At 44.5% G+C, this 24298-nt stretch overlaps 1 protein-coding gene across 1 annotated transcript in view; it reads left to right on the top strand.

Moving 5' to 3' along the window:
• Positions 1-20874, top strand: part of LOC132406388 (adhesion G protein-coupled receptor E2-like) — a 66246-nt gene extending 45372 nt beyond the window's left edge. Inside the window, exons 8-17 of the mRNA XM_059991994.1 lie at positions 164-283; positions 3375-3562; positions 4531-4701; positions 6701-6895; positions 7787-8022; positions 9072-9138; positions 10923-11014; positions 13803-13971; positions 15446-15532; positions 18951-20874. Of these exons, the coding sequence (XP_059847977.1) occupies positions 164-283; positions 3375-3562; positions 4531-4701; positions 6701-6895; positions 7787-8022; positions 9072-9138; positions 10923-11014; positions 13803-13971; positions 15446-15532; positions 18951-18992 (1367 nt within the window). The 3' untranslated portion in view covers positions 18993-20874. The remainder of the gene's footprint in view (positions 1-163; positions 284-3374; positions 3563-4530; positions 4702-6700; positions 6896-7786; positions 8023-9071; positions 9139-10922; positions 11015-13802; positions 13972-15445; positions 15533-18950) is intronic.
• The last annotated feature ends 3424 nt before the right edge of the window (positions 20875-24298 follow it).

The following is a 24298-nucleotide window of genomic DNA, read 5'->3' as shown; positions in this document are numbered from 1 at the left end:
TTGCAGAGAGGCATTGATTAAACAGTTATCAGGAGAGAGAGAGAAGGAGAGAGAGAGAAGGAGAGAGAGAGGGAGAGGGGGAGAGAGAGAGAGAGAGAGAGAGAGAGAGAGAAACATCCTTTTTGCCTCTGAATGCTTTACCTTACTTTAACTTTCCTCATAGTTCTTAAGGTCAAGGTGCCTGAAAGGAACAGTGCGAGTGCAGACCAACTGGTGAAATTGGACACTCAGAATAATTCCTTCGAGATTTACTGGAGAACCACTGCTGGAGAAAGTAACACTGGTAAATGTTCTGTCTCTTTCCCATGCTTGTGTACACGGTATAAGAATGAGTTTGGCCAGTGATTTACAGACTCATTCACAGAACTATTACTCTGTGGGATCTGTCTGTGTTCCCCTACATCAAAATATGCTGCTGTGTTTGATCTTATTGTGTAAACCTCGGTGAAGACAATTCTGCCTTGAGTAGAAATCAAACGTAGTTCAGAATGAGCAGTGTTCGGCCACTGATTTTAATCCATGTGTAATCGACATTAAGATCCAATTTATGGGATCAAACTCTGTGTGAACCTGAGAGACCACCGAGGCAAGGCAGGTTCTGGGAGTGGGGACTCTCAGTCATATGCACAGCCCGAGCATGACCGCAAAAGTTCAACGTAATGATCTGGTCATTCAAGCTCTAATCAAGCAGTTTCCACAGGTACTGATCCTCATTTGTATTTTAGGGCTCAAGTATGTTGAAGATAAAGTGGGAAACTGCACTAGCCCATTTGACTCATCTTGCTTGCAGAGGCTATTTCAAAGAGCTCTCCGTGTGGTCCCATATCCCTGCTGACTTTGCAAAGGCCTCAGGCTGTGTATGGATTGTTTCTTGTTATCTCTGATCACTAACTCTCCTCCTTTTATTAAAATTCTTCAGGATTATTCGTGCCTCTTTCCTAATCACTTCAGTAACAATCTCAGTCCAGAGTCTCCTTCCACCTTCTGCCCCTTCCTAAACAGTCCTGATGAAGGATCTCACCCTGAAATGTCAAATTATTCCCTTCCATAGATGGTGTGTGTGTGTGTGTGTGTGTGTGTGTGTGTGTGCGCGTACGCGCGCATACCTCATACCTCATACTCAGGACTGTTGTGCTGTTGTGATACCTTCCTACCCTCCTTGGTGTTGGATGCAGTAGTCTCATTTCAAAGACCTCCTTGGTTTTCATTCAGTCCAAGTTAAAGCTGAAGATGACATTAGTAACCTCTCAGTTTGCTGAGAGGTTACTAATGCTTGCTCACCAGCAATCCTCAATCACAATCATTGTAAAATACCTGCTCTGCTGTTCAGAGTAATTACTGTTAATTTGGCTTTCAGTACCTGCTGTTTCTGTACTCTGGCTTTGACACCTTTCCTCTTCCTAAGTTCCTCACAGTTTACTTTTCTTCCAAGTTTTGTCTTATGATTATGGGTGGTTCTTTGTTATCAGGTGTCAACCTTGCGAGATCTGGTGCTGGAGATGCTGAAGAGTCAGACAGCTCTTCCCATCAGTAGGAATGATACAGAGTGGGGATGGGCTTTGTTTGTTGTAAATAGTGAACAATTTCCATCTCTATATCACCCTCACATCCCAATTGGGATGACAAAGAGCATTCTGCGATCTTAGAACTGTGGTTACCGTATAGATGCAGGACATGCACCTGCCAATTTTGCAGAGAAGATCCCACAAAAGCAATGCAGTGATCACTAGAAAACTTGTTTGGCAAAGTTTGGTTGAGGCCAAGCTCTGGCTTGACCCCTTGCACCCCTATTCATATCGGGATCCTGTGTGTGGGAGGGAGATGTGCACTGGTCGATCTACCAGCAGACAGTGAAAGAGAAAACAAGGGCAACGTTTAGCAGTAGACAGATTGTTGTTGCCCCAAAGGACAGGAAACATGAGAGAATGTAAATTGTGAGAAATAGAAGCTTTAACTACAGAAAGGAAAGAGAGATCCGGGTAAACACAGCACCTTTGAAAATGAGGCTGATAAAGTAAGTGTGAGATTAGTGGTGGGGAGTTCAACTGGCGATCATTTGGCATTGGAAACCATTATGAACATTCCATGAATGAGGATAACACCAGAATGAATTAAATATGGTCACCATCATGAGAGAATTGGTATCAGGTAGACTGATAGAATTCAAGGTTGATGCATGCATCTTGATCCTGTGATCATTAAAGAGATGTGGCAACTGAGATATTGGATATTTTAGTTGTAATATTCCAATAATCCATGGGAAAAAAAGGATCAGCCATATTTGAATGGTGGAGCAGACTTGATGGACCAAATGGCCTAATTCTGCTCCTATTTCTTATGGTCTTATGGACCTTAACATGTAGTTTGCAGACTGACAGATATTTGCTCATCTTAACATGTAGTTTGCAGACTGACAGATATCTGCTCATCTGATCATGAAGTGGGTCAGCAGGAAGTTCAATTGAATGACTATGGGAATGAAAGGGTTAACATATGAGGGCGATGATAAGAACAACAAATTTCACAACATATACCAGTGATATTAAGATTTTAAAGGTTTCAGATGTTTCAAAGGTTTCATAGGTATATTTAATATCAGAGAAATGTAAACATCCTGAAATTCTTTTTCTTTGCAATCATTCACAAAAACAGAGGAGTGCCCCAAAGAATGAATGACAGTTAAATGTTAGAACCCCAAAGTACCCCTCAGCTCCCCCTCTCCCCAACAAAAAAGAATCAGTGCCCCCCACCAAGCTCTCGAGCGTGCAGCAAAGGAATAATAAAGACACAGATTTGCAGTACCCCAAAGACTACTCCTTCACCTAGTAATTTGACATACCCCAGACTTGCTCTCTCCCTAATAAAGGGAAAAGTGTTGTCTCTGTATTAAACCTAATTCTGATTCTGGTTAGCAAGGCATCGAAGTTTAAGGGGAGAAAGAAGGAGAATTGGGTTGAGAGGGATAATAAATCGGCCATAATGGAATTGTGCAGCAAACCCGTTGGGCTGAATGACCTAATTCTGATCCTTGGTCTTAAGGTCTTATCTCCTTTCACAGAAAGGCACCATTTTCTGTGGATCTCCAGATTTTGAACCATCCACAAGACACAGGTCAGGAATGTGATAGACTCCCACTTACCTGGAAGAGTATAGTTTAACCAACACAGATTAACTTAACACCATCCATGATAAAGCAGCCTACGTGATGAGCTCCATGTCCATCCCCATTGACAGCTGATTTTAATACTCGAAAGACTTACAAAGCGCTACTGCAATGTGTGTGTTTTGTGTTGACCTGCCTTTATATCCAGTTGCTGCAGTGTTTCAGTGATGTTTCTCCACATTCACCAAAGGCTGATCTATTATCTCCACAGAGTTTCAGGCTGTTTCCTTAATTGTATTCAAAGACTTGGAAACCCTGCTGAACCAAGAGATTAAAGGCGGCCGTCCATCTCAGAACAATGTGTCATTAAACTCCAAGGTGATAGCCGCCACCATCAGCAACAAGGACATCAGCTCTAATCTGAAGGAAAAATTTAATTTGACTCTGAAACTCAACCAGGTTTGTAGATACAATCTGTGATGTTCCCCAATTGAAGATGAACTTCATGCTAAAATGCAAAATGGGAGGCTGAACAGGCACAGATCCTGGGTTTAGCTATAACATTTCCATGGGAACTGGGTTTGGGCCATTTCAAGTCAGTTTATGGTGGCCTTTCTAGTCACCATTACTCAGGGACAGTGCAATGGGGCCTGATAGAGGAAGTGGAGATCCCTCACCTGAGAGAGATGGGAGAATGTTTAGAGACTGGTGGTGAGACATATCAAAGGAGGAGTCCCTTGCTGTTATTTCTCAGGTCATTGAGTAAATGGTTATAAAGTTTCATTGAAAGGAAAATACCCATTGTAATTACCCATTCAGCCATCGAATTTGCACAGTAGCAGAGTGGTTGCCATAACACTTTACAGTGCCAGCAATAAGACAGGGGTTCAATTCCTGCCAGTGTCTGTGAGGAGCTTGTTCTTTCTCTTTGTGACCACATGGGGTTCATCAAAGACTGTGTTGGTCATTGACACAAGTGATGCATTTCACTGTATGTTTCAAAGGTTTGAAGTTCATGTGGCAAATAAAGGTAATCTTTTCTAATTTTATTACCTGCACTTCAAAAGTTGTTGGGATATTCTAGGAGCTGCATTTTCCATTTATATTGTCTACCCCTTGGCAAGTCAGTGTCATGGGACAAAGTAGACGGAGCTTCGCTCTGTTTCTAACCAGTGTCTCCTGTCCCATGGCTGTTTGATGGAACAGTGTCATGGGATTGGTTAGAATGATATTCCCTCTTTTGTGTTAAGTGCAGTTCTGTGAATTGTTTCCCACCTACAGGAGATCATTCTGTTTGCTGTATCTATGGGATTGGGGCGTACCGAACAATTTCTGCCTTTTTACTACTTTGGGATGTATAAATATTTAACTTGCTCTTAAAATGTTGTCAATAATGGTTAAAAGAATTTGTCTTTATCTGGAAACAGGAAAAGGAAGATGGTGAAGAGCCAAAATGTGTCTATTGGAGTAATACCAAAGAGAGAAGTGTCTGGTTATCTGATGGTTGTAAACGGATCCATTCCAATCAGACCCATGTAATCTGCCAGTGTAACCATCTGACAAGCTTTGCTGTTTTAATGGCTCCAGTTCAGACTGAGGTAAGAAATCATTCAACAGAAAAATCTGTAGTCAGATGAAAAGGGTGAATGAAGAGAGTCAGAGTGAGAGAGACACAAACACAGAAACAGACCCTTCGGCCCACATTCTCCATGCTGATCATCGAGGGTCACCTGCATTAAAATTTGTTCTGTAGCTTTCTATATACTGGTGATACAAATCCTCATCTAGATATCGCTGGATGTGGTGATGCACCTGCCTCTGCCACCCCGTCAAGGCAGTGTGTCCCAATGGGTGAAAACAATCCTTCCACAAATCCCTTCAAATTCCTTACCCCGTCCGCTCAACCTCTGCCGACTGCATTTCGACACTTCTGCTATGGTGTAGATTTTCCCAGTATCTATTCACTCTGTGCTCCATCAGCACCCTCTGCTGCAAGGAAAACAAAACAAGTCAAAAGGATGGTTCAGGAGGCATATGGTGTGGTGGCCTTCCTTAGTCAGATGGGGTGGGGGGGGGGTGGGTGAGTTCAAGAACCACAAAGAAATATTCCAACTCGATAAAACTGTGGGTTAGATCGCTCTCGGAGCACTGTGTTCAGTTCTGTTTGCCTCACTATAGGAATGATGTGGAAGAGTTAGGGGGGATTTATCAGATTGGAAAGCATGTTTTATGAGGACAGGTTCGGTGAGCCAGGGCTTCGTGAATCACCTCTTCACCCTCTGCACTGATACTTTTCATGACAGTTTCCCACAGTGCGGAGGGAGACAGGATAACCACCAAATGTTGGTAGGAGGTTTGTCACCATTTCTCAGGAAATTACGTAGCCACAGTTACAGAGAACAAGTGTAGCAAATTACTCAGCGGTACCCTAGCTGTTGTCTAGACAATGTTGCTTAAAGTTTTGCATTTCCTGCCTGTACAGTATTTATATTTTGTTGCCTGACTAATGCTGGCAAGTAATCGATGCCTTCTTTACTGCCTTAGTGACCTTTATTCCACCTTCGGGAATTCATTGACTTGTACACACTGTTCCTCCACACACCAGGTCCTCACCATTCATGCTGTAAGTCCTCCCCTTATTACAGATACTCAAGGGAGCACCGACACTGGGCTGAGGAGCAACAAACAATCTGCTGGAGGAACTTATCAGGTCGAGCAGCATCTGTAGGGGGAAAGGAATTGTCAAAATTTCAGGTCCGAACCCCATATCAGGACTGAGTTGACGTTCTGTTTCTGATTCAGGGTTTCAAACCAAAACACCGGCAGTTCCTTTCCTCCCACAGACGCTGCTCGACCCGCTGAGTTCCTCCAGCAGATCAATTACTGCTCCTACCTTTGTTAGACGTGCCAAGGTTATGGTACGGTATTAGTTATGGGTGGCACTGTAGCGTTCCTGCCTTTATTAGTTGTGCTGGGGATACAGTACGGTATCAGATGTGGGCAACACGGTAGCGTAGTGGTGAGCAAAATCACTTTATAGCACCAGTGATCACCAGTTGTGGTTTGATTCCCACCGCTGCCTGTAATGGGTTTGTACCTTCTCCCCGTGACCGCGAGAGTTGCCTCGAGGTGCCCTGATTCCCTCCCACGTTCCAATGACATACATTTGGGTTCGGGTTAGTGAGTTGTGGACATGCTATATTAGTGCTGGAAGAGTGGCAGCATTTGTCAGCTGCTCCCAGCACGATCCTCGGTCTGGGTTGGTTATCAACATGAAATAACACATTTCACAGTATGTTTTGATGTTTTGATCTACATGTGACAAATAAAGCGAATCTTTCTTTAAGTTTACAGAGTAAGGGTTCAGTATCAGAGATCCTAGATTGTCAGGATCCAGTGATAAGTGGTGGAGGGGTGTATTGATGGGTTGTATAAAGAGAAGATGGAGGAGCCATGTGTGGAACAGAATCACTGACACAGGACTGCAGGGGCTGGACATCCCATGAGTGTGAACTTGAAGTAACTCTGTCTAATGCTGTCCCTGGAGACTCTATCACAGCCGATTCCTGAGCATGGTTCCCCACTTTGTGCTTGCAGATTGACGACAGGCTCTTGGAGATAATCACCTACATCGGCCTCATCATCTCCCTGCTCTGCCTCGTTGCCTCCATCGCCGTATTTGTCAACTGCAAATCCATCCAGAATGCGAACACCAGTCTCCACAAGCACCTGAGTATCACCCTCTTCCTGGCACAGTTCATCTTTCTGATCGGAATGTGGATTAAACAGCGGGTAAGAAAACCAAATTAACATCTCTAATTCTCAGATGTCTTCTGAATGTGCAGTTAATCAAATTCTGCAGCAAAGCCAGACTTAACGTGGGAGTGATGGGATCTCAGTTCCTGCTCTCCCACCACTCTCCTCTGGTGTCCTCTCCTTCCATTGACCCATCATGACCAGTGTGCCATCCTTGGTGTGTATCACCACCGTGTTCTTTATATGTTTGCACATTATCTTTTCCATTGTGTACATGTGTTGTTGTACTGATTTATTTCCATGTCTCTGTGATAGTATCTCTGAGTTACACACACAAAACACTGGAGAAACTCAACAGGTCAGGCAGCATCTATGGAAGGAATAAACAGTTGAGATTTCAGGCTGAGACCCTTCATCAGGATTGGAAAGGAAGGGGGCAGAAGTCAGAATCAGAGGGAGAGGAGGGGGAAGGAATACAAGCTGGCAGATGATAGGTGAGATGAGGTGACGGGGAAGGAGTGTGGGTGGTGGGGGTGGGTACGAATACAGCAGCTGGGAGGTGATAGGTGAAAAAGTTAAAGGGCTGAAGGAAAAGGAATCTGATCGGACAGGAACATGGAGCTTGGGGGAAGGGGAAGGATGGGAACTAGAGGGAAGTGATGGGCAGGTGAGGCGAAGAGAAAAGGTAAGGGGGAGCTGGAAGAAGTTGTGTTTCGCTCTGTGTTCCAGTTCCAATGTCAGTCCATTTCTGACTCTGTGTTTTTCACTGTGTCCGTGTGAATATCTTTAGCTGTGGTTATCTCTCTCTGTTTCTTTCCACTTGTCTGTAACTGTCTGTGTGTCTCTGCATGTTCCTGCCTGCGTCCCTGTCTCTGACTGCCCTCTGCTTTTGCCCTGAGCTGCTCACTGTGTTGCCTCTTTCTTTAGGTTGTGTGCGCCCTGGTTGCCGGGTGTCTGCATTACCTCTTCCTTGTCGTCTTCGTCTGGATGTTCCTGGACAGTTTGCAGCTTTTCATCACATCCAGACACCTGACAGTCACCAATTACACTCGCACACATATCATCAAACGAAGATACCTGTACGTTTCTGCTTATGCTGTTCCTGCTGTGATCGTCATTATCTCAGCAGCAATAAAACCCGGAGGCTATGGAACAGAGACCGAGTGAGTATTAAATGATAAAAAAAATGTGATAGAGTGATACAACTGACTGTGACGCAGGGGGGCCATTTGGTCCATCTGGTCCATGCTGGCTTCATGCGGATTTAGCCCATCAGTCCCATTGCCCCTCTCCCTATCTCCCTCTACCCCTGCATCTTAACCTCCCATACATTCCCATCAACTCTCCTTTGATGCTTCCTCAGTTGCTGAACCACTGAGAAGTCTGAGATTGGCCAGAGGAGAATCCCAGGAATCATAGGGGAACAGGAGAAGACCATTTGGCATCTCAATCTACCCTGACTGGATCCCATTTCCCTAGTTTAGGTCCACAGTCTTGACACCCTGATAGAACAAGTGTCCACCCACCTCGGCAGCCTGGGATCAAAGGGGAGAGTTTCCAGTGACCTGATATCCCACTGATCTCCATTGAGGGACCTGCAGAAGTGAGTTTGGCTGAGATCCCAGCATCACAAAACATTGCAGGGCTGATAGGCTAATGGCCAATCATTCCCTCAACTTCTGGGATTGACCACAATGAGAGAGGCAAACAAGGTTTCTGTTGAAACACCAGCTGCCTGATGCTGTTGGACTTGGTCACTATCAACCCCAGTCTCTGCATGTGGAGCAAGGGGGAGACGGGGTGGTGCCCATCCCCGTCCTTGTCAAGTCCGTCCTGTGCTAAGTGGCCCCACTCTCCCAGTTTAATGACAGATACCCAACTCTGGACGGAGGTTGAGTTCCAGTGCGGAGCTGAGGGGGAGTCACGTCGTCACTGGTGCTGTCATTGGAGGAGATATCACAGCCAAGTCCTGTCTGTAGTTTCGGATGGACAGAACTTATCAAACAAAACTATATCAAAGAAGAACACAGGCCATTTTCCCCCACATTCAGACCAACATCCCTTAACCAGTGGCATGATTGGTCATCAGCGCACTGCTATTGTTTGGGATCTTGCCGTGCGGAGATTGGCTGCCTCTTTCCTGCACTCTAGATCCGCTGATGTTCTCACAAACTGACTGCCACCCGGTGACGAAACTCTTCCATCTTCACAGCTGTTGGCTGAAGCACGAGTCGGGGTTTAACTGGAGTTTCCAGGGTCCGGTCTGTTTCATGATTCTGGTAAGTTTCCTGTTTCTCTCTACACAGCAGCCATTCCAGACCAGGGTTCTCTCTTGTTGTGTGCTTCATTTTCAGGCCCCTGTGTGTGTCCACATGGTGTGTCTCTATGCCCATTGTTCACAGACACCAGATATCACTGTGCACTGGAGTCTCTTGATGCCCAGGGTTGAGAAGGACGAGCTTGGGGGTGCACTGAAGCTCGGTGCAGACACTGCAAAAGCTCAGTGGGGAAGGACCACAGTCAAGGATGGTGCCTCTGCTGTGGGGCTGTGTCCAGTGTAGCAACCCCTCAGGAATCACTCATGGACTGTGAGAAGCATCGTGTCCTCTCAATGTTAATGTGTCTGACACTCAACGTGGTCAGCACATTTGATAACTGAGGAAATATCAGTGAACCTGGCCCTCAGGTGTGTGTGGCAATTGCAGCTCTGACCTAGGGGCTGGCCTTTGACCTCTGATCCATTGTTTTCTCTTCAAACCCTGTGTCACTGCCCCCATCAACCTGAAACCTGTGTTATCCTGAACTCCAGCCACTGACCAACACAAGGGATGCACCCAGCCTGCTCATCCTGGGTAGTTTCCTCCATCATTGCCACCCCACCCCCAGACCCTCTCTGAGTCGTGTGTGCACTGGGCCCAGTGATAACGGAATCTTCATGGTTGCTTTCATCCCTTTGAGACATTGGCACATTTGCAGATTAGATACCACTTTACTCCAAGTGTTGGGACATTTCGTCAAATGTTTCACACTTTGGAGATGATGAAAGATTTTGATCTAAAAGCAATTCCTGTTGTTGAAGTATGGTATCTCTTTCCACCATCTTCATCATCCTATTATTTATCACTGAGTAGGGGTGGGCCTAGGTCTTGGGTTTAGTTGTGTCTGTCTGCATAATTAAGAAGAGCAGTGAGGAGGAATAGACAGGTTGAGGGGCACCGGGTCATTGATTCAGGACAGGGTGGAGGAAAGAAGCAGAGAAAGTGGGGCCTGCTTCCCAACCTTCTGGACTGGAATTCCCAGCTCACAGATGCCACTGACTCAGCATAGTGGTTGAGGGTGACCAATTCCCAGTTAATTCTTCTCGTGGGTTTCCTAGGATCCAGATTATGTGGAAAACCTCATCTCCTGGGTTACAACTAGAAGAAAGTTGGTTTTCCAAAATATATGAGTGGAGAGTCTGAGGGGGAGACATGGGGGACAAGCAGAAACAAGAGAAAGTCTGCAGATGCTGAAAATTGAAATAACGGACAGACAATGCTGGAGGAAATCCGCTGAACAGGCAGTATCCGTGGATAAAAGTACAGTCGATCTTTTAGGCCGAGACTCTTCAGGGGCAATTAGTGTGTGTTGCTTGGCTTTCCAGCATTTGCAGATTTACTCTTGTTTGTGATTTAATTACTGCATTGCTAAGTCTCTTTCAGGGATATCTACCCTCGAGAAGTTTGAATCTCCCCAGTACTGCTGAAGGGTTGGCCCAACATATCAACTGGACTTCTTTGCATTGATGCTGCAGCATTTTGTGGGGACAAGCAGAGTTTTAGATAAAGAAAGAGAGCTCATTGAGGAGTAAGTGTGAGTGTCAGTGAGTGAGAATGGAAAGTAGGAGGGGTGGATTCAGTATGGGATTTGGGGGATCCGTTCTGTCTTGCTTATGAAAATCAGTCTTTCTCTCAGTCTCTCTCACTTTCTCCCTCCATCATTCTCTCACACACTCTCTCACTCACACACTCTTTCTTTCTTGCAATCTCTCCCTCTCTTGCACTCTCTCTTTCTCTCTCTCCAGGTCAATACAGTCCTTTTATTTTCAACTCTCTACTTACTGAGACGCCATTTCAACTCGCGCAACAAGGAGGTGTCGAAGCTTAAGGAAATCAAGTAAGTGACTTGATGGATGTATATAAGATGATATGAGGCATATAGTGGACATTAGGGGCATTTGAAAGACTCTTAGATAGGCACATGGATGTAAGAAAAATGAAGCCCTATGTGGGAGGGAAGACTTAGCTTAATCTTGGAGTAGGTTAAAAGTTTAGCACAACATCATGAGCTGTAGGGTCTGCATTGTACCTGTTCTCTGTTCTATGTTCCACTATGTGTCCATCACTAGCCCAGCCTCTCGGGACCCTGACATGGGGCAGACTCCTGGCATGGAAGCTGCTGTTGTTTGTGACCTGGCAAGACACAGAGACACTCCTACTGAGAGCCAACAGCACATGACCCATGTGGCTAGGTCCCAAATGTCTGAGGCATCCTTGATGTTACAAAGTAAATATATGCACTTGCATCCTCTTTAGATAACTATAGGGAGGGAACACCAAGATCTCCTTGCACATACCTCACCTTTCAGAAGCAGAGTCAGGTTTGTTAGCACTGAAATACTTTATTATCACTAACATACTAGTGGCCACATTGTTAGGCATATCTATTAGATACACCAACATCTTCAGCTGCAGTAGCCCATCTGCTTCAAGGTTTGATGTGTTGTGTGTTCTGAACTTCAGTGTTATAATGCGTGGTTATTTGAGTTACTGTTACCTTCCTTACAGCTTGAACCTGTTGGTCTATTCTACTCTGACCTCTGTCATTAAAAATGTGTTTTTACCCACAGAACCGCCATTCACTGGATTAAAACAAATTGCACCATTCTCTGTAAATTCTAGATACTGTTGTGCATGAAAATCCCATGATATCAGCAAATTTTGAGATGTCCAAGCCTCCCCATCTGGCACCAACTGCTATTCCGCAGTCAAAATCACTTAGTTCATTTTCTTTCCCATTCTCATTAACAACTGAACCTTTTGACCCCGTCTGCAAGCTTTTACGCATTGAATCACTGCTACATGATTGGCTGATTAGATATTTGTATTAACAAACAGGTTTACTGGTGTGTCTAATAAAGTGACCACTGAGTGTATGTCATAATATTTGTTGATTTGTAACAGCAAATCAACTCTATCTTTAATACTAGTATATTGTTTTACAATTGATTCCTGGTGAGTAAATGGGGTGAGAGTTAGCAGGTTCCCAGGAAGGGTCTCTGTCCATGGTGCTGATCTCTGCTGATGCGAGATTGGAAGTGGGGAGCTAGTCGCCCAGAGTTCAGGTCATTGGCTGAAGATGCCTGGTGGAAATGTTCTTGTGTACATGCCATTTGAGAACAGTGTCAGGACTGACACGGTTGCTGCCACTTACCCTGAAACCCAATGACCAGGAAAGGGCGCACAGACAATGTAAGGTGATGGTATCACCAAAAGATGGGACACATCATTAAGGTCTCATTCAGGAGGCACTTCTATAGTCTGAGCATAACCAAGCAGAACCAACACTGTATCATGAAGGGAAGCTCATGTTTCCTATCGTCAATGTAATAATAAGTAAGGTAGAGAAGGAGGAGCCATTGGGTTTTCAGAAGGATTTGGATGTTTCTTAATGACAGAAGTACTCCTTTTGGGGATAGATCACATAGACAGATGAGGTGATTCTCAGCAGCCCTGAAGGCTTCTTCCCACTCACCCTCAGGATCCATTCTTGTTTATGGAGCCAGAGGGTATGTGGTAGCATCACAACCAAATCCATCAGCCACCCTAAACATAACTGAAGCATATCAGCCCTATTTCCCAAGCTCTACTAGCATGGAGCCTTAGCAGTCAGTTGATCAAATCTTTTCTACTAACACTGAGGTTTGATCATAGGCCAAAGACAATAACCTGCTGGCTTATCATTGGTGTCTGACACACCAGGCATTCCAAACCCAACTCTTGGCCTCAGGGTTCTTCATGAAAAGAAGAGGTCAATTTACTCAAAATTACCATGACCAGATGATCTCACATTGTTGTGTTGCAGTTTGTGCACAAATTGACTGGTGTGCACTGTGGAGAAGGTTTACCAGGCTGATTCTTAGGCTGGGTTGATGTTTGAGAGACATTTAAGCGGAATGGAACTTCACTCATTATAAGTTAGAAGGGTGAGAAGGGCCCACATTGCAAAATAGAAGATTATGAAGGGGATAGAGAAGGTGTGAGAGGATGGTGTTCATTACTTAGAGTAATGAACACTTTCCGGATAGGGGGTGACACATCACAAAATGGAATCAGGAGAAACTTCTTTACTTGAAAGATAATGAATTGACATAAAATGATGCATATATGCAGTTACTGAATATTTTTAAGGCAGAAATTGACAAATGGGAGTGTCAATGGGTTTGTGGAGAACAAGAGAGCATTGTGGAAGCCAAGATTAGATTAGACCAACTGTGTGTGATCTTACCAAATCTCAGGGAAGGTTCAAAGAGGCAATTTCTGCACCTGCTTCCTGTCTTATGTAACACAACATCCTGAACTGGCAATATATTACTGCTCCTCTGCCATGACTGGGTCTAAATCCTTGGACTCATTTTCCCATCATTTCATGGGAGCACCTGCACCAGAAGGAAAGCAACACTTCCAGGCAGTGACACACCACCGCCTTCTCAAGGGCAGTTTTGATGCAATAAGCAATATCCTTTCCAGTGATGCCTGGGGCCCAGCAATGTATCCAATAAACACAAGAATATGCTGTTGGCTGCTAAGAAAACCCTGAGAACCCTAAGAATACCCACATGAAGGGAATTTCTTCATTCCTGTGCTTTTCATTCACCTGGTTTCTTTTTCCTTCTTCTCTACAGAACCCTAACCATTAAGGCTGCAGCACGAATGTTTGTTTTGGGATCCACGTGGATCTTTGGAATATTTCAAGTTGATAAGAGCACTGCAGTGTTCTCCCACTTATTCACGGTCATCAACAGTCTCCAGGGTCTGTTCGTTTTCCTTATTTACTGCGTTTTCAATCGCCGGGTAAGAGTCTCTTCCCTATAGACACATACTGTGAATGGTTGGGCACTCGGGGTGTAAAGGACCAGAGGAACCTAGGAGTATGAGTTTGAAAGCAGTGTCAGAGGTGGACAGGGTGGTAAAAAAGGCATTTGGCACACTGGCCTTCATTAGTCAGGGCATTAAGCATTGGAGATTGAACAGTAGTTTGCAGTTTCTTAAGTTGTTGGTGAGGATGCAATTGGAATACTGTGTATAGTTTTGGTCATCCTGTTATCAGAAAGTAGTGGTTAAAATGGAAAGAGTGCAGACAATATTTGAGGATGTTTCCAGGGCTAGAGGGCCTGAGTTATAGGGAGAGGTTGACCAGCTTAGGTTTCTGTTCCTTGGAATGTAGGAGAACGAGAGTCAACCTTGCAGAAATTTTTAAATGAATGATAAGATGGATGATAAGGCTTTTCCACATGGTTAGAAGATCAAACCTAGAGGCATAGATTTAGGATGGGAGGGGAAAAATTTAAAAAGGACCTGAGAGGTAGAGGGTAGTGAGTAAATGGAATGAGCTGCCAGAAGAAGTGGTTGAGGCAGGTACAGTGGTATAATTTTAGAAGTATTTGGATATGTACATGGAGGGTTGGGGATTTGAGGGTCATGGGTTGAAAGGAGCAGACTCAATAGGCCGAATGGACTAATTCTGCTTCAATGTCTGATGGTGCAACACAGGAATTTGGAATAACGGCGTGGGCACCGTCATTGCCCTGAGCTTGTTGGGTCCAAGGGCCTCTATCCAAACAGTATTGCTCAATGACTCCACAACTCTATGAATTTCTCCTCCTGATCTTACTCTCTGCATGTAATCATCATAGTGATGAATAGTTAGAGAGTCTTTTACTGAACCATGAATTTGAAGCAAGAGTCAGCACATGTTCCTTCAGGTTTTCATCGCCATTTAATAAGATCAGGCTGATGTGATTGTGACCTCTAAAGTTCTTTTACACCCCCTCTTGATAAATGTTTACCTCCTTATCCAGAAGCTCTCCACCTCTCTGTAAATTTTTTCAAAGATCATGATTTCATTGCTCTTTGATAAAAGAAATTTGGTGGACTTGTTTCTGTCTGAGTGATCCACTGGAGGTGCCAATGGGACACAGTTACAATATAAAATTTAATTCTAAATAAAATTAATTGGCTTTGGGACTCTGAAGGTTGAGTGAAATGTAGTTTTATTCTGCTAGGTAGGAATTAACAAATTCTTTAAAGCATACTACAAAATAATAGTCAGTGTGTAAAGATTTCTCTCACCACTCATAACCATGTTATGATATTTGCATAACCATCACAAAAATAGATAGCAATGACCATTGCAAAATAAATAACAGAAAATGAAAGACAGGTTCAAAATTCATGATTAGTGCAAAGAATCAAACATCTTAATTGTGCAAAAATAAAATTCATTGGAACAGAGTGTGACTAATGTATCATTCTCATTTCATTGAAGGTGTTTGATGAATTACAGAAATCGTTGACCAGTAAACAGAAAAGCATCACCACAGATTCCTCACAGATGGAGATGAACACGACTGAGGTGAGAAGTTTTCTCCAGAAGGACAGAAACCTTCAGACGGTCAGGCTGTGTCCACGGAGGCAGAAATAAATTGAGTGATTTGAGTTGTTGATCTTCCATCAAATCTCCTCCAATGAAAGATCATCCACCCAAACATTAATGGTCTCTTTTGACATCTGTAGAGGGAGGAAGAGTGAATGTTTTTGGAACCTTCATTCCTCCAATCAGGCATGGGCTGAGAAGTGGGAAATAATTCACAATCGCCACCTCCATCAAGAGCACATCAATCCACTTATCCCTGAGATTCGATGATGTCATTGAGTCCCTTCCATCAATATCCTGGAGCTGTCACCGTTAACTAACTGAACCAGACCAGCCACATTTACTGAAGTATACATGTGGAATGAGCAGCCAGAGGAATTGCTTGAGTTAGGTACAAAAACAATTTTTAAATGGTAGTTGGATGTAAATGGATAGGAAGCTTTCAGAGAAATTGGGGCTCAAATCAGAGAAATATGATAAGCTTGGATAGGACATCCTGGTTGGCATAGACTAGTTAGTCCAGAGGGTCAATGCTTGTGCATGGGAGAGGGAAGGGTGGGTCTTGTGATTCTGATATTCCTGTCAATTAATCCTTAGTGTAATTTGTTATGTGGATGACTGAGAAGAGTGAAAGTTTCAGGCTATATTCTGCATACTTTCTCTGATATTAAATTAACCATCTGAACACCAGGAAACCAGGCAAAGCTGATCCAGCTGAACATGAATTTGATGCAGCTTTTACATTCTCAGTTGATGAGATTACCTGTAAAACTATATTTTGATAACAGAATGGCATCTACAGGGACAGTTAATTGAGTTTAGGTCAAATTGCAGAATAAAATGATTATCCATAGGTATAGCAATAAATCCAATTTTCTATCACAACAGTGAGTATATGCTATTGCATAATTAGTTAAGTTACTGAAACTTGGGTGTCCTCGCTGCTGCATTTTATGTTTCTGCTTTTGTCTGCGGTTTCCTGTTACCACATTAACACAATACACATCACTATTTACTAATTATTAGCCCTCACAATTCTTTCCTCTACAACACAAGTTTATTATCATTGACATATGTTGTGAAATTACTTGTTTCCTGGTCCCAGAACTCTGCAATACATAAAAGTTACCAGGAGTTACAAAATAAATAATGCAAAAGGCGACTGGATAGAGTTCATGGTGTGTTCAGAAATCTGATGATAGAAGTCTCCTATACCTTGTTCCTGATGGTGGTAACAAGAAGAAGGCATGTCCCGGATGCTGAGGGTCTTTAAAGATGGATGAACCTTCTTGTGTCTCTTCGAACTTCTAATGAAGTAGATGGTATTTGAGCAGGGCCTAGCCACAGGAGATTGGACAGAGTAGAGTCATGAGCTCAGCACACATCCTTGACTGTCAGTGAGGAGGAGATGTTATGACTGATCCATAATGATTGGTCTCCTGAGAAGGAAATCTATGAGTGTGAATCACTTGGTGACAATAGTGGGCCCGACACACTGCTGGATTCCTACAACATCCTCTCATGATCTCAGCTCGAGACCCACAGAGCCCTCTGAACCACCAATTTCACCCTGGCCTCAAATTTACCTGGTCCATTTCTGACACCTCCCTCTCCTTTCTTGATCTTTCTGTCTCCATCTCTGGAGACGGCCTATCTACTATAAACCTACAGACTCTCACAGCTACCTGGACTATTCCTCTTCCCACCCTGTCTCTTGCAAAAAGGCTATCCCCTTCTCACAATTCCTCCGTCTCCGCCGCATCTGCTCTCAGGATGAGGCTTTTCATTCCAGGATGAAGGAGATGTCCTCCTTTTTTAAACAAAGGGGCTTCCCTTCGTCCACCATCAACTCTGCTCTCAAATGCATCTCTCCCATTTCCTGCACATCTGCCTTCACCCCATCCACCCGCCACCCCACTCGGGAGAGGGTTCCCCTTGTCCTTACCTACCACCCCACCAGCCTCCAGGTCCAACATATAATTCTCCATAACTTCTGCCACTTCCAACGGGATCCCACATTTTTCCCTCCCCCCCTTTCTGCTTTTCGCAGGGATCGCTCCCTATGGAACTCCCTTGTCCACTGGTTTCCCCCCCCCACATCCCTTCCCACCGATCTCCCTCCTGGCACTTATCCTTGTAAACGGAACAAGTGCTACACCTGCCCTTACACTTCCTCCCTCACCACCATTCAGGGCCCCAGACAGTCCTTCCAGGTGAGGCGACACTTCACTTGTGAGTCGGCTGGTGTGGTATACTGCGTCCAGTACTCCCGGTGTGGCCTTTTATATATTGGCGAGACCCGACGCAGACTGGGAGACCGTTTCGCTGAACACCTACGCTCAGTCCACCAGAAAAAGCAGGATCTCCCAGTGGCCACACATTTTAATTCCACATCCCATTCCCATTCTGATATGTCTATCCATGGCCTCCTCTACTGTCAAGATGAAGCCATGCTCAAGTTGGAGGAACAACACCTTATATACCGGCTGGGTAGCCTCCAACCTGATGGCACGAACATTGACTTCTCTAACTTCCATTAATGCCCCTCCTCCCCTTCTTACCCCATCCCTGACATATTTAGTTGTTTGCCTGTTCTTCATCTCCCTCTGGTGCTCCCCGCCCCTTTCTTTCTCCTGAGACCTCCCGTCCCATGATCCTTTCCCTTCTGCAGCTCTGTATCACTTTCGCCAATCACCTATCCAGCTCTTAGCTTCATCCCACCCCCTCCGGTCTTCTCCTATCATTTTGCATTTCCCCCTCCCCCCACTACTTTCAAATCTCTTACTATCTTTCCTTTCGGTTAGTCCTGACGAAGGGTCTTGGCCCAAAACGTCGACAGCGCTTCCCCCTATAGAAGCTGCCTGGCCTGCTTGTTCCACCAGCGTTTTGTGTGTGTTGTTGCACCAATTTATGTCCTACATTGGCGGAGTTACTGCTCCTTACAATGGATAGTGAACCCACACAGCTAAAGCTCTGATCCTAGGAAATGCTGGGTATGTTTCTGCCTCCATTTGCCTTTTGCTGCCCTCTGCTGTTGTATGAGATCTGATGAGTGAATCTGATGAGTGAATATTAAGGTAGTTTGCTCCCCTTGCTGGGAGTGATGTATGCAGGGTCTCGACAAGGTATCTTGTCATTGCCCCATCCTTTGCCTACTGCACACAAGGAGCCGTCAGAGTTCCAACAGACTACCGTGGGCCAACAAAGGTGATGAACACACCGTGGTTCTTGTTCCCATTCAAGCCCTCCTGCTGACCATGAATGCCAAGGAGCTTTGACTCTCCTGGCACAACCCCCAGGGCAGTGATTAGAAGAATTCTACCCCCTCAAAGTTGGTCTTAACTCAGTTTTGTCTGGAGCAAGACAAGTAATAGCAATCCCATTTTGTTTTATCTAGGCTTGTAAAAGATTCCAAGCAGAGGCCTACAAGACCCAATGACAACATTCTTCTCAGTGAAGCAACTTTTTTCATTCTCATTGGCCCTCACAGTGCATCGTGCTCTGAAGATTGTGGGTTCAAGACCCACTGTGAGCTGTGAGCTGCATTGCAGGGCTGGTCACAACTCCAGAATTATATGGCTTGTATGCGCTTGTGAAAAGGCACAATCTAACTTGACGTTTAAAAGTGTGAATATGTAAGTGAGTCTGTATAGGAATGTGTATGAGGTTTGTTGTAATTATGAGTGTGATTTTTAATAGATTTCAGTATTTTTGCAACATTTCCAAGTTTTGCACAGATACCCTGTTATTGGGTAACTTATCACCTGAGAAGCATCATGCCTTCTCATCTTCTGCCTTTATAAGTGGAAATTCACTGCCACTCTTGTGTGCTACATCCCCTTTAAAACCATCCGTATAAGAAATATATAAGATATTTTAAAAATTAGAATAAAGCTCTTTATTTATTAATTTATTCATACCTGAAAATCATTGTACTATTGATCAAAATTCATAAAGTCAAAATATTTTAAATAAATAAATCATATTAGTGTTAGTGCAATGTCTAACAATTAAAAGTGAATGAGATTTTGAACTGTAGAAAGAGGGTTGTACGTGGACTTTCACATGCTGAGACCCCCCTGTCGTACCAGAGAGATGGGTGTGGCAACACGAGCTACAGAGGTTACTTCAGGGGTCTGTCCTCGACTGATCTGAAGACCCATGAGATGTGTTCTTGGTGCAGCCTGTTAGATCAGCTCACTGCCCTCAGAGATAAGTTCACTGTCTCCAAGCAAGGCTGTCTTTCAGCCCAAATATTCCCCACAACCAGCACGGCTCCTGGGTGCTGGGGCTGGAGGATTCAATGTCCATTCTTCCCCACCATTCCACCAATGTCTGTTGTAGGAGGCCCAGTAGAACTGGAATCTCAGGAAATGAGAGAAGGAATCTCCCTCTCGGTTGGTCCATAGACCCTGTTTTTGGCCAGGTCAAAGCCTCCTTGCCCTAAGGATACTCCCTCCATTCTGTGAGTTGAGGTTCACCTACAGGGAATTATAGTGTTACAAAGGATGAACAGCTCTGATGGGCAGAAGGGTGCAAGGTTGCCCATATCCCCCTCCCCTGGGAGAATTACAAACTGTTACTGTTGCCACGCTGCTCATGAGAGAGAATGAAAGAGAGACACAGATAAGAGGAAAACAAGTTGGAACATCTGCTGCTGATAATACCGGGGGAGAGAGACCATATTATGACGCCTGTAAGACTCACGGCTCCGGAGAGGGCTGTTTACTTGGTACTATTCTGTTCATTAAAATTCCTCAGTGGACAGCCAGAGTGGGCTGGTTTGATGGACTAAGCCATTCAAAGCTGATTGATACCTGAGACCCCGTGAGTAGGGATAAAAGTGAGGTCTGGGGAGACACCCCTGAGATGCACCAAGAGACACACTAGTGAGCACTGCTTAAGTGTTGGAACCCACGAGAAAGTGTGGGGCATCGGAGACCGAAAGAAGGATTGGTCAATTTTAACTCAGTGTTTAGAGCGAGGCTGGTGGGGCGTTGTGTGTGTGTCCACCCTTGCCTGGGTGACAAGTCCACCATAGAAGAACGGCCTAGCTAAAGGACAGAGGGGTCATATCTGAATGGCCACAACAACACATTGACGGATCAAGATCGTAAAGGAAGGTTTGACTGGCTGTCACTGTTTGCTCGCTCTCGCTCTCTCTCTCTCCAACAATTACAACACATCGACCAACAACTACCTCAACCTGTATGAACTGAACTGAACTTTATATTCACATATGACAATTCATTATCCCCTAGACATCAGTATAGCTTGTTTATTATTATTATTATACCCACACTTTTAGGTTTAGTATTGCTAATGTGTATTATCTGTATATTTGCATTGTTGATATTGATTTGTATATTTTTACTAATAAACACTGTTTTGAAAATAGTACCAGACTCCAACAGACACTTCTATCTTTGCTGGTAAGACACCCAGTTACGGGGTACGTAACAATAGGAACAATCATTATTGTCCACTGGTTCCTTCCATTGTGAACCTCCTATTGAAGATAAAAGTGTCATGTTTAGGACATCGCGATTGACTCATTTCTATTGAAGTTAATGCTACTCTGCTGAGGTACACACCCATTCCTGACCTCTCCTAAGCCCCGACTTCTCTCTACGTAACTCTCCTTTCAACCCCCATCCTTCTGACCTTCTCAGTCATATTAACTTCTCTTAATTCCACCTCTGGAGCTTCTCCACCCAACCTCATCCTTCATAGACATTTCCTCCACCCACTGTCCCCCTCCATCCTTTCTGCTCTGGGTGGAGTGGGAAATGGTGGAGACCAGAAAGTGAAAATCTCCCTCCTTTGGGACCTGGATCTTGGTGAGTTTATTGTTGTTCTCTGGGCCTCCAATTACAATAAATCCATAAATAAGCAGTACAAGAGAATAGTGAGGTACTGTTCATGGATTCATAGACCATTCAGAAATCGGAGGGTGGAGAAGAAGAAACATTTCCTCAAATGTAGATGTGGGTCTTCATCTTCCAGAGGTAGAGCTTTATGAAGGCAGGATCCATCATTAAGGACTCTCTACATCTGGGACATGCCCTTTTCTCATTACTACCAGCAGGAAGGAAGTACAGGAGCCTGAAGCCTTACATCCATCATTTCAGGAATAGCTTCTTCTCCTCTGCCTTCAGAATTATGACTGTTCCATGAATTGTACCTCGCTAGTCATCTCCTACTCTGTTTATTTATTTTTGTAACATATTGTCAGTTTTATGTTTGCACTGTACTGCTGCCACAAAAGAATTCATTTCATGATATACTGAATGTCAGTGTACTAAACCTGATTCTAATTCTGGCCTTGGTGAATTCATTGTCGAGTCTCTGGTCCTCAAGCCTGTGTTTGGGGACGGTCTCCATGTCTCTCTAGTTCTCACAGGTCCGCCAGAAGTTGCCCTCCTCCTCTCTGAACTTGGACCTCAGGAAGTTGTGGGCTGCAGACTCCCCACCTGAGAGCTGCGTCTATATGAAAGGGTTTTCTTTCCTTCCTCTCCTGAGGACCCGCTCTGCATTGGTCTATTCGTTGTGGTGCAGAGAGCTGTTACATTCCTGCAGCTCCCAATGTCTCCCCCCCACACATGACAGCCCACATACTACCGACACAAACACTCCTCTTCTCCTGTTGTCCATTCCTGTCCCTACAGTCTCGTCCCATCCTTTCCTCCAGTTCTACAGCATCCGGCAATTGCCGGTCATCTTGGATAAAGGTAAAGATATAGATCAGCTTAATTAATCACATGTACATTGAAACATACAATGAAGGGTTTCGGCCCGAAACGTTGTCACTACCTCCTCCCATAGATGCTGTCTGGCCTGCTGAGTTCTGCCAGCATTTTGTGTTTTTAATGAAATGTGCTGTTTGTGTTAACATCTAACACAGCTTAAAGATGTGCTGGGGGCAGCCCACAAGCGTAGCTACACTCTTGGTAACAATGTAGAATGCCCACCGCTTACCAACCCTGACCCGAACGTCTTTTTGGAATGTGGGAGGAAATTGGAGTACCTGGAGGAAAACCACACAATCACAGGGAGAACTTGTAAACTCCTTACAGATAGTGTCAGGAATTGAACCCTGATCTTCTGATCACACATGCTGTAAAGTGTTATGCTAACTATGTTCCTGTGATGCACACAATTCAGCACCATGCCATCCATTTCCTCCAGGGGTTGACCTAGACGCCAATCTCTGGGAGACTCCAGAAATTAAAGATCTCTCTGTGCATCATTTCTTTCACAGACCCTGGTGTTTGTCACTTACCACCCTCTGAAATGACACAGCAAGTGACTCAGTTGCAACTTTATTTGTAAGTAGAGGAAGGGTAAAAATGGGGTAAACCACCCAGCATGAAACTGGACTCTGGATCGGAACCCAGTCAAGTTGCTCCAAGCATTGGAACATTCTCTGGACAAACGTTCAGGGACTGGGAGAGTTGTCCCATATTGCCTGATGGATTTGCACTCAGGATCCTTTGGAAAAATCGTTTCATGTAGAGGCAGCAACTAACTCTTTTCATTGACTCTCAGGTGGGGAGTCTCTGAGGAATTATTCTGAGCTTCTAATTTCACCAATGGGTTCACACTCACATTTTTTCCTCCAGGCACCTGGATCTGAAGAATTATGAGGAAAGGTAAGGGAATGTGAAGCATCCAGCGACAAAGAGAATGTCTCTCTCTCTCTCTCTGCTTCTGATGATAATACTTTCATCAATGCTTCCCTGCAATGTGTTGTTCAAGCTTCCTGAGAATTCCACCTGAAGGATATAATTTGTGCAGACCTTTTTGGGTTGAGCTCACTTTATGTAGCCAGAGAAGATAATCTGTCTCAACACCCACAGAACTGAGAGAAAAATACATCTGTCCTTCCCTGTCTGGTGGCTCTGATCAAAAGTAGGTAAAAGGATGATTCTGGCTCAAGTGTGTTAGCTCTCCAGGTCTAATAGCTACCAGTACAAGTTAGCCATGACATGTAGTGATCTGGCCTCTTTTCTGGAAGTACTGTTGATTCCCACTCTGTCAATAGTCAGGAGTGCGGTTATACGTAGGTTGGGTGTCACAAGCCCTGCACCTGCATTTGTTAATTGTTGTCTTATCTGGAGTCATTGAGCCCTTGTGCTTCCTGTTTAATCTTGTCAAGCTTATTTTGACTGCCATGAGTTTTCTGTGTACTGTGATTATTTAAAGTGGACTTCCGATTAGCGTTAATTGCGGGGTCCCTGTGTTTTGGGAATAATTGGCCATGGTATGGTTATATGTTGGGGGTATGTCTATCATTGGTCAGTCCTGTGGTTATACGTTTGGGATGTGTGCATCATTGATCAGGGATGTGGTTATGTTGGTGGTGCCCATCACTGGTCAGGGATGTGTCTACATGTTGTGGGTGTGTCTGTCATTAGACAGTGATGCTGAGCCACCGGAGCTAATGGACCACATGCTGTCTCTGCAGGGAAATCACCATCCTTGTTTTATTGTTTAAGATCTCTTCGAGCAGCAAATGCCTGATTGAATTTGCCTGCACCTGTGAAGGACTATAGGGAGTTTGCCAAAATGCCTGATATTCTGCACTCAGCTCAGTAGCGGTGCATCATTCCTTCTCCATTCTCTACATTAATAAACCTGGTCAGCAAGGACCTGAACTCAAGGATGTCCACAGCTACGAAATAGATGATACCGGGGCTGTGTTTGTACCACGCTCGCTTTGGTACAAGCGCTAAGTTCAGACGG

The sequence above is a fragment of the Hypanus sabinus genome, chromosome 16 (genome assembly GCF_030144855.1).
Source record: "Hypanus sabinus isolate sHypSab1 chromosome 16, sHypSab1.hap1, whole genome shotgun sequence".
Lineage (NCBI taxonomy): Eukaryota > Metazoa > Chordata > Chondrichthyes > Myliobatiformes > Dasyatidae > Hypanus > Hypanus sabinus.
The sequence above is the reverse complement of the archived record's forward strand: the minus strand, read 5'-3'. Positions and strand labels throughout refer to the sequence as shown.